General features: G+C 44.1%; 3 protein-coding genes across 3 annotated transcripts in view; all 3 read right to left on the bottom strand.

The window, feature by feature from the left end:
• The window catches only part of LOC106812907 (sodium/glucose cotransporter 2-like), a 1,874-nt gene extending 330 nt beyond the window's left edge, over positions 1-1,544 (bottom strand). Inside the window, exons 1-4 of the mRNA XM_014816913.1 lie at positions 1,309-1,544; positions 1,092-1,163; positions 417-521; positions 6-47 (exon numbers count right to left, since the gene is read on the bottom strand). Of these exons, the coding sequence (XP_014672399.1) occupies positions 6-47; positions 417-521; positions 1,092-1,163; positions 1,309-1,383 (294 nt within the window). The 5' untranslated portion in view covers positions 1,384-1,544. The remainder of the gene's footprint in view (positions 1-5; positions 48-416; positions 522-1,091; positions 1,164-1,308) is intronic.
• A 1,328-nt stretch (positions 1,545-2,872) lies between these two features.
• Positions 2,873-7,961, bottom strand: LOC106812910 (short-chain specific acyl-CoA dehydrogenase, mitochondrial-like). The gene is made up of 10 exons (XM_014816917.1): positions 7,882-7,961; positions 6,893-7,044; positions 6,350-6,499; positions 6,040-6,151; positions 5,700-5,851; positions 5,186-5,356; positions 4,855-4,911; positions 4,635-4,715; positions 4,279-4,431; positions 2,873-3,259 (listed from the first exon to the last, which is right to left on the bottom strand). The coding sequence occupies exons 1-10, from the start codon at positions 7,949-7,951 to the stop codon at positions 3,107-3,109; spliced, it is 1,251 nt and encodes a 416-aa protein (XP_014672403.1). The 5' UTR covers positions 7,952-7,961; the 3' UTR covers positions 2,873-3,106.
• A 271-nt stretch (positions 7,962-8,232) lies between these two features.
• Positions 8,233-12,711, bottom strand: part of LOC106812905 (short-chain specific acyl-CoA dehydrogenase, mitochondrial-like) — an 8,898-nt gene continuing 4,419 nt past the window's right edge. The window contains exon 10 of the mRNA XM_014816912.1: positions 8,233-8,306. Within this exon, the coding sequence (XP_014672398.1) occupies positions 8,233-8,306 (74 nt within the window). The remainder of the gene's footprint in view (positions 8,307-12,711) is intronic.

The following is a 12,711-nucleotide window of genomic DNA, read 5'->3' as shown; positions in this document are numbered from 1 at the left end:
AACACGGGCATGAAGAGCCATCCCAGGATGACGACCAGCACTGCTGACTGCAACAGTCAGAGGGAGAACAACATGTAAACAACAATGAAAAAAACAACAAACAAACGTACGATGAACATAGCACGACGTCCCAGCACAACAACGTGTAACACAGACAGCAACGACTAGAAAAACAACGACGAAGTGAGAGAGGCGAATAATTGTGGGACATCATGCTTGCACGTGTTACACAGGAAGAACAGTGTAAATCTATATGCTATTCCTACCAAAATCCCACCAGTTCTCAAAGTCACGCGTAACATTACTAGAAATTCCGAACCCGCCACGAAAGCGAATGTTGTCCCACTTCTAAACGATTCATAGCGAGTCTACTGATGACCCCAGAAGCTATGGAGCGGTTGAGCGGTTTCACTCACGCTGAATTCGAACATGACAATGGCTATTCCGGACGCTGCTCCCGTTCCTGCCAGTCCTATGAAGTGTTCACTGCCGATGTTGGACATGTAGAGAGAGGCACCCACCTGAGCAAACAACAAACCACAGTCAGCGATGGATGGGCAGACGAGCGGTAACGAGGTGGCGCATCTTTCTAGCTGCACGGAAGCCTGACGTGACGGAGAGACTAAACGTCTATATATCAACGGTCGTGCGATACGCGATTGTTTCTTGCAGCTACCCGCAAGCCCACACTCCCCACGTAGCATGTAGTAGAAGTGTTATTTATTTATATAATTTAAATTACTAAACTATATATGGAATGATCAGTGATTATTTGGTAACGAAAATGTAATTTACTGTAAAAACCGATGTATAAAAGCACTTACTACTTACTTGATATTTTTTGACAATGTAAAATGTCAAAAGCATCCTTCATAGGCAGGCATGCATGCATTCTCTAAAGATGGTTTCACTGTAGACAGATTACTCCAGGGATACTCAAAATGATCTTACAGACAGGTGTCCGTTCTATAGAGGTAACCACTAACACAGATTTGACTGTACGTATGTATACCAGATGGCACTTCAACTGTTTGTGTAACGTACGTTTCTAGAATAGAAAAATGAAATAAAAAATAAAAATAAAATCATACCGGTAGCCAGAGCATCTCCCGGGAAGCCAGGAAGTAGCCTTTCACATTGCGCTTACTGGCGAGAAAGGTGACCTAGAAAAGAGATGTGCACTATTAGAAAACACACTCAGATACGAACGCACACACACACGCACATGCACGCACGAACGCACACATACGCATATATATATATATATATATATAAAGCAATGGCATACATATATAGTAAATGACTCACCGTCAGTCCAACTGCAAGCACCAGGACAAAGTATGCAGCTATAACCAGCAAATCTCTCCAATCGACGTCCTCCATGACTGATACCTCCTGTTATAACTGAAGATAGAAGTGCAATAAATTAAGTACTTCGCTCTTTCAAAGAAAACAATGTGTAATATCGAAGATTTGCCTCCACGCTAAACATTGACGGCTAACGTTTTAGCAAGCGCGAATAACCGCACTTTCTCACTCCTCGAGTCATGAGCACAAACTGTGTTCTCACCGATTTTCTAGCGGCACATCTGCCCTGGCCCCTGGTCTCCCTGCTGCTAGCGGTGTGGGTGGGGGTGGGGGCGATCAGTGTACACAGCCGGTCATTCTCTCACACTCAAAGATGCTGCTCCACACACGCAAGTGTCGGTGTCATTTACTGTGAAAAGACAGTGACCTGCGATCGATGGCGGTGAAATCCGACCGCCCCCCTGAGAGAAGCAACAGGGTGTTGCTCTCGTACGTGCGTAGCACGGAGCTGGGGCCGAGCAAAAACTATAAACAGTTCAACTATAACTCTACGCCATTCCTTACGATACTCTTTTGACAGCTCTGATGCAAATAACTTGAGTGCAAATGTCCCCCGTAGGTGCCACAAGACGTGCTTGTTGATTCCAACAGCGACTTATAGAATTCAATCTATTTTTTATACTCACTCTGTCGTCTGCGAGAGAATCTGTTGATGAGAAGATCACTTCACAGGGAATTCTTGGTCGCAGCATCAACTCGAAAGCAGACACTATGAGCTAGAGTGTAAGTGCGTGTCAGATAGTTCACAGCCATGTGGGACGTTCCTGGTGAACCAGTCTTACCACCAAACATACAAGTGACTGTCGCACCACCCTCAAAATTCAAATTCAAATTCAAATTCCAATAAAGTTTATTGCACAGATAATCGTAGATCATACAGCGTTACACAGGCAATGTTTATCGTTCCGCGACTGTGATTTATGTTTCTGTGTGCCTTTCGTTTGTTAGGGCTTAGCACACTATCATGGTGCGAGAGTCCAGATTTCTTCTTACCCTCAGTCAGTCGCACGCATACACAAACATTGTGCGCGTTCCAGGAAGTTTAGCCGTAGAGTAGAGCGACAGTGTAGTGGGAGTATTACGCGTAGCTTTGCGTGGGTGAAGTACATGTGTGTGCCTGGGGACAGTCATTAATGCTGCATGTAGTGAGTGTGAGGACATCAACAACACATTGGTGTAACCGCAGTCGTGTCCAGTAGCAGCTAGCATGTGTGGGAAAACTGCAGGCTGGACCGTAGTAGATAGAACTAAGAAGGTCAGAATGCGAGTGACAGTGAGAGAGGGAGGGGAGAAAGAGAGGGTGGAGAGAGAGGTGGGAGAGAGAGGTGGGAGAGAGAAAGAGCGGGAGAAAGAAGAGAGGAAGGGAGGTCGAGAGAGGAGGGGGAATGAGAGGGAGGGAGTCAGGGGGGAGGGGGAGAGAGAGAGAGAGAGAGAGAGAGAGAGAGAGAGAGAGAAATGGAAAGTAAGTATCCTAAAGTGCATGAAACAACTTGTTACGCTCATATCCATTTCAACATATTTATCAATGCTCTTTATTATATTAAATCAAAATAACCATATGTACACATTACAGGCATAGCATGGATGTCTGACAAACTGCTGCTATCAAAATATTTTGCCTTCGCTATATAGTCCAGTCGCTCTAGACGATTTTTGGCAAATGATTTCTCAGTAATTCGCACTCCAAATTACTAACAAAATTACACATAGACGTGCCATCTTCCACGGCGTTCACACATCACTGCCCGTATTCCTTCAATAGGTTACCGGCTATGACAAGTCTCTGAATCTCGCTGGTTCCCTCGTAGATCTCCGTGATTCTAGCGTCACGGTAGTGCCTCTCTGCAGGCATATCTGTTACGTAACCCATCCCGCCCAACACCTGAATAGCCTGCAAACAGAATGACGGATACGTTAAATTGACCATTAAATCACTGCATTGCAATCAAGTAATAATTGTAATACCAATAACACTGTATAAATTAATAACATGTAAGATATGTGGTTCTTATTTCAAAGATAAAGATACGAACTTATGTATATAAATTTATTACATTAGAAGATTTCTAACTAACAACAGAGTTTGTAAATGTTTTTAGTAATTAATTTTGTTTGTTAAAAAAGCTAAACCACTCAGAATGCGATCTCCTCCTCCAACCCTCCGCAATGGGAGGGTTGGAACGGTCATCAATGGTTAAGGTCAGGTCACTGAGTAATGACAACCAAAACCAGCTTCACGCTCAAAGGAGATCACCCTCTCTCCTCATCGTGGTTTAGCTAATTGGTCACTTTTGTGTGAACCTTTCGCAACACATACTTTAGAAATGATCCTTAAAAGTATGGTCTTAAAATTTCAAAGCCTGCAGTCCCATGTTATACCACAGGGCCCTAAACTTATATGTGGTGTTGAAATATGTTGAATGCATAAATCTACGTGAAACTAAAAGGGTAACGTGCTGTCCTCTAGTAGAGGTTTACCGCATGTTTATATATCACGAATGTGTGATGCAACAAACCTATCTATACCATAGATATACTCGATCGTTATTTTATGGATATATTATAATGCCAGAGTTGTCAGTAGAGCATGTAACAAACGTAGAAAAAATATGCTCTTCATTTACCAACTTTGGCCAATTGATATAAAAGGTTTTTCATATCAGATTCAATTGAAAACTACATTCTCTGAATATAAGTACCATTTGTAGTTCAAATCATCAAAGACCCCAATTCTATACGTGTACGAAATTTACGGTTGCCTACTACTTACCTGGTGGGAACACAAGGTTGCTGCTTACCTGGTGGGAACACAAGGTTGCTGCTTACCTGGTGGGAACACAAGGTTGCTGCTTACCTGGTGGGAACACAAGGTTGCTGCTTACCTGGTGGGAACACAAGGTTGCTGCTTACCTGGTGGGAACACAAGGTTGCTGCTTCGGATGCAGCCAGCTTAGCCATGGCCGCCTCCTTCGTAAATTTCTTCCCAGCATCCTTCAGAGAAGCTGCACGCCAAGTGAGCAGTCTTGCCGATTCTAGCGCCACAGCCATGTTCGCTAATGTCATCTGTCGAAAAACAAAATCTGTTATAAATATACAGGCAGCAGACTCCCAAATAATAAATACAGAATCACATTACCAACTAATAACATCTCAGCTAAATTCAATGCAATTAATTCTAATCCTGATTGTTATAGAATTTCCACGATTAATCTATACTGGTTACACACTAATGCATTAATTGATTAGAGGGTATAGGATATGAAAACCTGAATAGCTTGCAGCTTGGCAATCGGAGCTCCAAAGGCCTGTCTTGTTCCTGCATAGTCAACAGCACAATCGAGGGAAGCCTGCAGAGATATTAGGAAAGGGAACTATCACAGCAAATTACAATATGCATCCTCATTAAAATGTTTGACATATACAACAACTATAACGTACAATTATCGGAAGAAATGTTTAGTAGTGTAAACTATATATAGTACTTACCTGTGCAATGCCCAATGCTTGCGACGCAATGCCGATTCTGCCAGCATCTAACGTTTCCTATCACGGAACAAGGGTAAAGAATTTATACACAAAGCTCATTAAATTTCAACATGAACCATGTTGTTGTAAAACCAATAGAGACAATAAAGACATTCCCTTGCGTGTGAGACGTATAAAAACTAAATAAACTGGAACATGCAACACTGGTAGCATTAGCACCCGCAACCCTGTAATGTATACAAATATTGAGCAACACCTAAATAAGCCGGACACGTATCGGGCATAACTTCGCTCTCGCTCGTTCCCATCGCATTCTCATAAAAAAACGCACCATTGCAATTTTGAAGCCCATTCCGCGTTCACCGAGGATGCTCTCTTTCGGCAGCTTGCAATCCTCGAACGTCAGAGTGGTGGTCGAGCTGGCCCTGATGCCCAACTTGTCTTCCTTCTTCCCCACTGACAGACCTGCCATGGGTTTCGGAACCAGAAACGCACTTATACCCTAAAATTTCCGAAAAAAAATTCCAATATTCTCACACTTTCGTCAGACCGCAGAACATGTAGTCAGGATGGTGAAGGATAGTGGTCGCATCTCATGTGCGTATAGAGAAGAAATAGAATTTTTATCAACCGTTTGATTTTGCGAGTTTAGGCAGCATAAGTCTGTGGGAGAAATTTAGCTTAACACTGTGCTTCAACGCAAAGCAAACGTTAGAAGCACCTGACGAGACTATACCATAAGTGAAAACGAGTCAATCATTGCTATCATGGCATAAACCTTCTTCGTCGAAGACATGAAATCTGAACCAGTGGAGCCTCCCAACTCAAATACATATTGCAGATACCTTGTGTTTGAGAGCTTTGTCGGTTGTTGCGAAGAGAACAACTCCCTCCGCCTCGTATCCGTTCGTGATCCAAGCCTTTGAGCCATTCAGAAGCCAGTGGTCAGGGTTGTCCTTAGCCATGGTGGACGCTGCACCAGCATCGCTGCCGTTTCCTGCCAGAGAAAACCTGCATGTATTACATACAGAATGTAAAAGTAGAAAAAGGAAGGCTATATTATAATCTGTTTGACATTGTATATTCCCTCTTTAATAAACAATTATGCCTGTGTAGACTCTTAAGTTTAAGGTCTGTCAATGCACTCGTGTGAGATATGAGAACATCAGCCATGTCTGTCTTTACCTGGTTCACTCAGGGCAAAACATCCGACCCTCTCTCCGCCAACGAACGGCCTCAGAAACTGTTCCTTTTGTGCTGGATTTGCATGCTTCTTGATCGGTCCCAGGTAAAGTGACTGCAAAATATGTGAAAGAACAAATTTAAAAAAAAGCTACCTTTATCAAATGGACGAGATAATTTGCAGGTAGAATCATTGCCTCATACAGAAGATTAATTCATTTACAATTTACAATCGGCTTTGCCTAGACTGCTAATCTGATTAAGATTCGTTAGCTGTTTAGATTGCTGTCGTTAGCGCCGGTCTTTTACTTACATTCATCACACTCATGATAACACCGGCAGATGCGCATCCACGACTGATCTCCTCCATGGCGATGGCATATGCGAGGTAGTCGAGTCCCGTACCGCCATCTTCCTCCGGAACGTCGATCGCCAACAGTCCGAGCTCTCCCATCTTACGCACCTACGAAAAAACGTAAATAGAGGCTAGCTTATAGCCCTACGAATCTACAAGCTAAACGCCCGCTACCGTTTACCATCTAGTTGATGGTTTAATGTAAATCTAATCAACCCGTTGAGTTTCGATTTGGACATGCACCCAATAGTCACCCCCTATGGTTTACATGAGCTTTATGTTCCGAGACCATTTACGTGAGTCGACGTTTACGTGCATTTGTCGGATCAAACGTATGTCTGGCAGTCCGATCCAATGTTCAAATTGGCACGCGCACCATGCACTGTGCCCCAGACGTCATTATGCGAGTAAGTTTGCGTAACTCAAGGGGCACTACCAGGCACATAAACCAGGGACTGTCTATATCGTATATGTGACCGGTAAACATCATGACCTGCATACCTGTTCTTTCGGGTACTGGTGGTCCCGGTCGATTTGAGCAGCTATCGGCTTCAGTTCGTTCTGTGCAAAGTCACGGCAGGTTTTCCGTAACATCTCGTGCGTTTCTGACAGCTGCACCAATGCCGATATCGTCCTTGTGTGGTGGACATTTCCTAAAGCATGACAAAGCGTTAACTGTATTATGCATTAGATCCGGCGCTAAATTCAGTTTTAAAACTATTTCGGGGACACAGTGGCATTTGCCACAAATTTTTCAGGTTCGGGGTAGCGAAGACAATTTTACTCTGAAATTGATAAAGCTTGTAAAAAGTTACAAGTTTAATTTGCATGCGAAAAGCGAAATCGATGTCGAAAGCAATATTCATGTTCGGATGATACTGACGCAGATGGAGCGATACTGACAGAGTACGAGAAAATACGATTTGCTTTTGAAATAGTAACTCAACTAGATACCACATAATGGAACATTTGTGTGTGGATTCCTGTAACAAGCTGCACAGCACAGAAGAAAGTGACACTTCAAGTGTAAGGACAGACGCTGTTGACGCGTTGTTATGCTGGACTACAGCACTGGCAGTAGCCTGAGTAGGAGTAGTAATAATAATACCAGGAGTAAGATAATATAGGATCCTATATCCTAATACCTATATTATCCTATAATATAGGATCCTATATATTATCTTACTCCTGATAATACTAATAAGTAATAGTATCATGATCAATGCAAAGAACACATAGAAACAATGGTTGGGGCGTAAATGTATTTAATTTTATTTTTAAAATTCATTGTAAACATAATTGTAAACGTCATGGTTCATGCCCCATGCCATGGCATGGATGATGGAAATTAGAATGGATTCATTGACATTGCTCATGCTGATCCCAAGTCATATTTGCAACGTGCGCTTAGTAGCGCTTTGCAGAAGCAGCTCTTATATCCTTGGCCCAATTAATTGGCTGTAGGTTAAGTTAGAAAAACGTGTAATTACCAAACTTTAACGAAAACAACTTTAATAACACTGGGCGAAAAGATTTCGCAGAACTTATGAAGGCTGCCATATCGCTGCTCACTTGTCCACAAACCAATTTAACCAAACACAGCGTAGTGTGGCTTAGACTGGTAATATACTCTTTTATTTTGGTAATAACGTGTTTTATTTAGCGCAGTGAAGGGACAGGTTGACTGTCTATATCGTCAACTAGCGAGCCTAGCGGACGGGATCAGCTGAACGTGATTTTCGTGAAAACACGAGATTTTCTTCGCAGACGTCGTTGTGTGATTCTGTGGATCTGTGTTTGTGAATGTGAGAACCGAACTGGATTAACTTTTTATGCCACTATTAGACGTTCAGAGATGGACGAATCAACGCTAGCTCTATTAGAGAGTGGCACAGAAGATGAAGTGAACAAAATACTGAAAGATTTCAACAGTAAAGTAAGTATGATGAGTTAATTGTCACAAAACGAAAAAGTGAATCACAGTCGGCTGAACCCCAGCCCTGCATCATAAATACAGACAGGCACGCGCGTGTGTCGTCACGTACGTACAGATCGAACGCAGTAGATGTGCAACTACAACTACTACGTACAAGTAATACAAGTATCTGGCACATCCGCACATCGGCACATTCTACGAAATAAGCATTACGAAGTCGCCGTGCCCATGCCATGCTATGGCTTCTTTTCAATTTCCTGACTTGCGATTTCCCTAACGACCATCGAAAAGTACAGCTACAGGTATAGGGTTTGCATGTAGCTAAACGCAAAATGAACGTTGTCATCGTGAAAAATGAGTGCGTTGGGAGATATATAGCATCAGAGGTCACTGGCGCCCACAGGTCTTAAGAAAGTAGAAGCACAGAAGGATAAAATCCTCAGTGCTAATAAAAAGCAAGTTCCGTAGGCGCGCTGCATGCTAGGGGGGTCTGGGGGCATGCCCCCCTGAAATTTTTTGAATGGTAGACGTCTGGAAATGCAATTTGGTGAGTCTTGCGAGAGAGATTTAGGAACAAAATGTAGTCCTAGCTGAACAAAATTGTTTAACCCAAAATTTACTGGAAGCGCTGGGCTTCCAGTGCTTTTATCTGCGGGCGCCACTGTCAGAGGTTATATAATTAAAACTCTTAGTGATTAATCTTATTAACAGATATAGACATCTGTGAGCTATGCAGCAAGAACTTGAAGTGTCTGCAGAAGATAGCATTAGCGCCATGTTTTGCAGTCTGCAAATGTGTCCGTGTAACGACGAGCGATTGAACAAATATTTAACTTTTTAATTTTGTAAGTTGTCCTTGATTTTCTCTGCTGCTGCATCACACCTATAATTCAATCGCGAGGAGTCGATTTTTATAAGCTATGATGTATGGAATTACTTTTAAACCGTTAATTTAGCCTTTATTTAAAGTAATATTGACAAAAATACCTATCATCGAACAACATAATGACTTTCTCCCATGTATTCTGTCCATTCAAGTTATGGAGGCACACTTAGTTACGCTGATAGGGTCTATATCCCCCTGGGTACTGCCGGATCGTACCCTGGGTTAGATCTGTACTCTGGGGGACATAGACCCTATCAGCCTTAGTTACATAATGATACCACCATATTGTACACAAATAATTAACCACAGTGATGCATACAATAAACAGTAGCAATGCTTCTCCTGCTAGTTTGAGGTGGGACAATGTAGCTTTGTTGTTAGCATCTAACGTTTCCCTGAACATTTGTTACTGGGATACAGAAAAGAATTGCATTTTCTTCTTGCACGTATACTTGCTTTGGCTTCATCCTTCCTTAGTGAGGGTCCACGTATATATACCGTCATCATCATACATGATTTTTATAACCCATCGTTCTTAATAACCTAAACCTAACTAGGACAAATGGTTTGGAACTAAGTACAATAAATACACTTTCAAATTAAACACAGGATGTGAATTATATATGGCAGTGTCTAAGCGAAACCAGTTTTGAATCTAGGAAAACGTACTAAAATCTCCAGATGTTGACCTCGTAAATTTGTGACTTAAGCACAGTTCTTGTTTCCTTGCAAAAAAAATCTCAAAACCATCAGCAAAATACTCTGCGTCCATCACAGAGTGGACATTCGTGTACTTGTTTGTCTTTTGATGCACACACACACATGCACGCACACGCACCCACACACACGTACACCAGCTAACCCGAATGCCTGACATTGCATCGTTTCGTCGTATAACATCTGCAGTTGCTTGAGCAGCATTCTCTGTGCCTCTATCAGCCCGCTCGCACACGTGAGATTCTCCTGCACGCACGAGCGGTTATTTTGAGGCATCGTGTTTACGATGGAGTCGTCCCATCACCAGACGAGGCGGCGTAAGCGCCCCCTGCGTTGTAAACTACGATCGGTTGCCACGGAGAAACGCCGGATGTAAACAAATCGCTGCTATGCATGTTTATAGCTGGCAGGCTGTCAGCGCGTGAAGCGTGGTCCTTGTTCCACCGCACCGCATTCTGTACGCCATCTCCCTCAGCCGTGATCTCCGATTGCTGGTCATTAACACTTCTGTGTTGGTCCTTCCGTCCTGCCTCTTCCCGTAGAAGTTGGCTTCACTTGATCTCGTTAGTTCGTTTTGCTGATGCAGAAGTTTACGCCGTGAGACGACACACTGCTTGGCTTTTGGCGTAGTCTTTCTGAGATATGCTGAGCTAGTGCAGAAGTTTACTTTTGTATATGGTAACTGTAAATTATACCAGTAATGTGAATATCTGAAATGAAGGAATGCGATTCTATTTGCGCCTTCCTTCCAGTTTCTCACGTTTTTGTCATTCTCCACTCTGGCTTCTTCCCAGCATTAACAGATCTGCAACATGTCTCTATGTTTTACTCTGCCGCCTCCCTTCTTCCTCCTCCCTCCCTTTGTCTCGTTGCGCTTCTCCCACCGTTTTTTTGTGCTGAGCCGTTGTTCGGTGAAATCGTGGAAAAGCTGTGCTGTAGTTTAAATCGACTTTAATGGCGAATGGATGACGTGCGTGAAGGTACAGTGGCGCTCTCCGCCTCGCCTCTGGATGGACTCACTGCTTGCGGAATTGATCCGAGCCGCAGCAGCAGGTTGTGACCAACAATGGCAAATGCATTTGTTCTGTAGGAGACTGCCAGACTGTGTGGGATGAGAGTAGCGTAGGCTGCTGCGTACATCCACGGCTACACGTCTGCCGTGTACAGTAACCCACTCCTGCCTGTCTGACTGCCTGTCTGCCTGTCTGACAGCTTGACTGTCTGTCTGTGCACGTCTCTGTCTGTCTGTCTGTGTCCTCATATATATAATATGTCTTTCTGTTTGTAAAATTTAAGATAATCAGTTCATTGTGTTGTTCACTAAAAACTTGCTTGCACTGTCAACTCGGAATGCATTTGTATATATATGCTCCCCTCAGTTCATATCGGCAGTATTTCAGCAAGATGGGGAATTTCGTTTTCAAGTTCTCTGTTATTCACGGCTTATGTCATCAAATATGAATGCCAGTCTACTTACTGCATCTTCCTTGCTCTCTCTAGCATGCAGGCATCTTGCTAAATTTGTTGCACGTATATAATATATACATGCTGCGCAAGGCACGGAAAAGTGTGAAGAGCCCATTTAAGTGTGCAGTTGTAGATTGAGGTGTGTAATATATGTAATATATGAACTAATGCAGTGCGTATATAATTTTAACGCTGTTAGGCGACACACTGCTTGGCCTCTGGCGTAGTCTTTCTTGTCTACGTGCTGAGCTCATATACGTGAAGGGATTGCATATATGAATATGTCAAGTGTTGTTGTACTGACTGGAGCATCAACTGGCAATGAATTAATGCACCAAGTCATTTGCTTGCTTTCGCTGTCGTATGCGTGCGTGCGTGCGTGCATGCATGTGTATGCGTGAATGATCGTGTCTATGCACACGAGTGCGTGTATGCATGTGTGCACATGTGTGGACGTGAGTGATAGAGTTAGTGCATGCATTCACCTGCGTGCACGTGTGTAGGTGTGAGTGCTCGTGTGTAGGTAGGTGCGCGTGTGTAGGTAGGTGCACGTGTGTGGGTAGGTGCACGTGTGTGGGTGGAAGTGCACGTGTGTAGGTAGGTGCGCATGTGTGGGTGTGAGTGCACGTGTGTGGGTAGGTGCACGTGTGTGGGTGTGAGTGCGCGTGTGTAGGTAGGTGCACGTGTGTAGGTAGGTGCACGTGTGTAGGTAGGTGCTCGTGTGTGGGTGTGAGTGCTCGTGTGTAGGTAGGTGCTCGTGTGTAGGTAGGTGCTCGTGTGTGGGTGTGAGTGCACGTGTGTGGATGTGAGTGCGCGTGTGTGGGTAGGTGCGCGTGTGTAGGTAGGTGCGCATGTGTGGGTGTGAGTGCTCGTGTGTAGGTAGGTGCACGTGTGTAGGTAGGTGCGCGTGTGTGGGTGTGAGTGCACGTGTGTGGATGTGAGTGCGCGTGTGTAGGTAGGTGCGCGTGTGTGGGTGTGAGTGCACGTGCGTGGATGTGAGTGCTCGTGTGTAGGTAGGTGCACGTGTGTGGGTGTGAGTGCACGTGTGTGGATGTGAGTGCGCGTGTGTGGGTAGGTGCGCGTGTGTAGGTAGGTGCTCGTGTGTAGGTAGGTGCACGTGTGTGGGTGTGAGTGCACGTGTGTGGATGTGAGTGCACGTGTGTGGGTAGGTGCACGTGTGTAGGTAGGTGCGCGTGTGTGGGTGTGAGTGCACGTGTGTGGGTAGGTGCGCGTGTGTGGGTGTGAGTGCGCGTGTGTAGGTAGGTGCGCGTGTGTAGGTAGGTGCGCGTGTGTAGGTAGGTGCACGTGTGTGGG

The sequence above is a fragment of the Priapulus caudatus genome, unplaced genomic scaffold, assembly GCF_000485595.1.
Source record: "Priapulus caudatus unplaced genomic scaffold, Priapulus_caudatus-5.0.1 Scaffold699, whole genome shotgun sequence".
NCBI lineage: Eukaryota > Metazoa > Priapulida > Priapulimorpha > Priapulimorphida > Priapulidae > Priapulus > Priapulus caudatus.
Note: the sequence above shows the minus strand (reverse complement) of the source record. Positions and strands in the feature narration are given on the sequence as shown.

Bases quoted from the DNA above. Each gene is read 5' to 3' on its own strand.
- LOC106812910 (XM_014816917.1), bottom strand. From the start codon at position 7,951: ATGGCAGCCTTCATAAGTTCTGCGAAATCTTTTCGCCCAGTGTTATTA. The intron at 5,852-6,039 runs GTAAAGACAGAC...TTTCTCTGGCAG, and splicing joins TTTTGCCCTGAGTGAACCAG to GAAACGGCAGCGATGCTGGT. The intron at 4,432-4,634 runs GTTTTCATATCC...GTTTTTCGACAG, and splicing joins CCAAGCTGCAAGCTATTCAG to ATGACATTAGCGAACATGGC.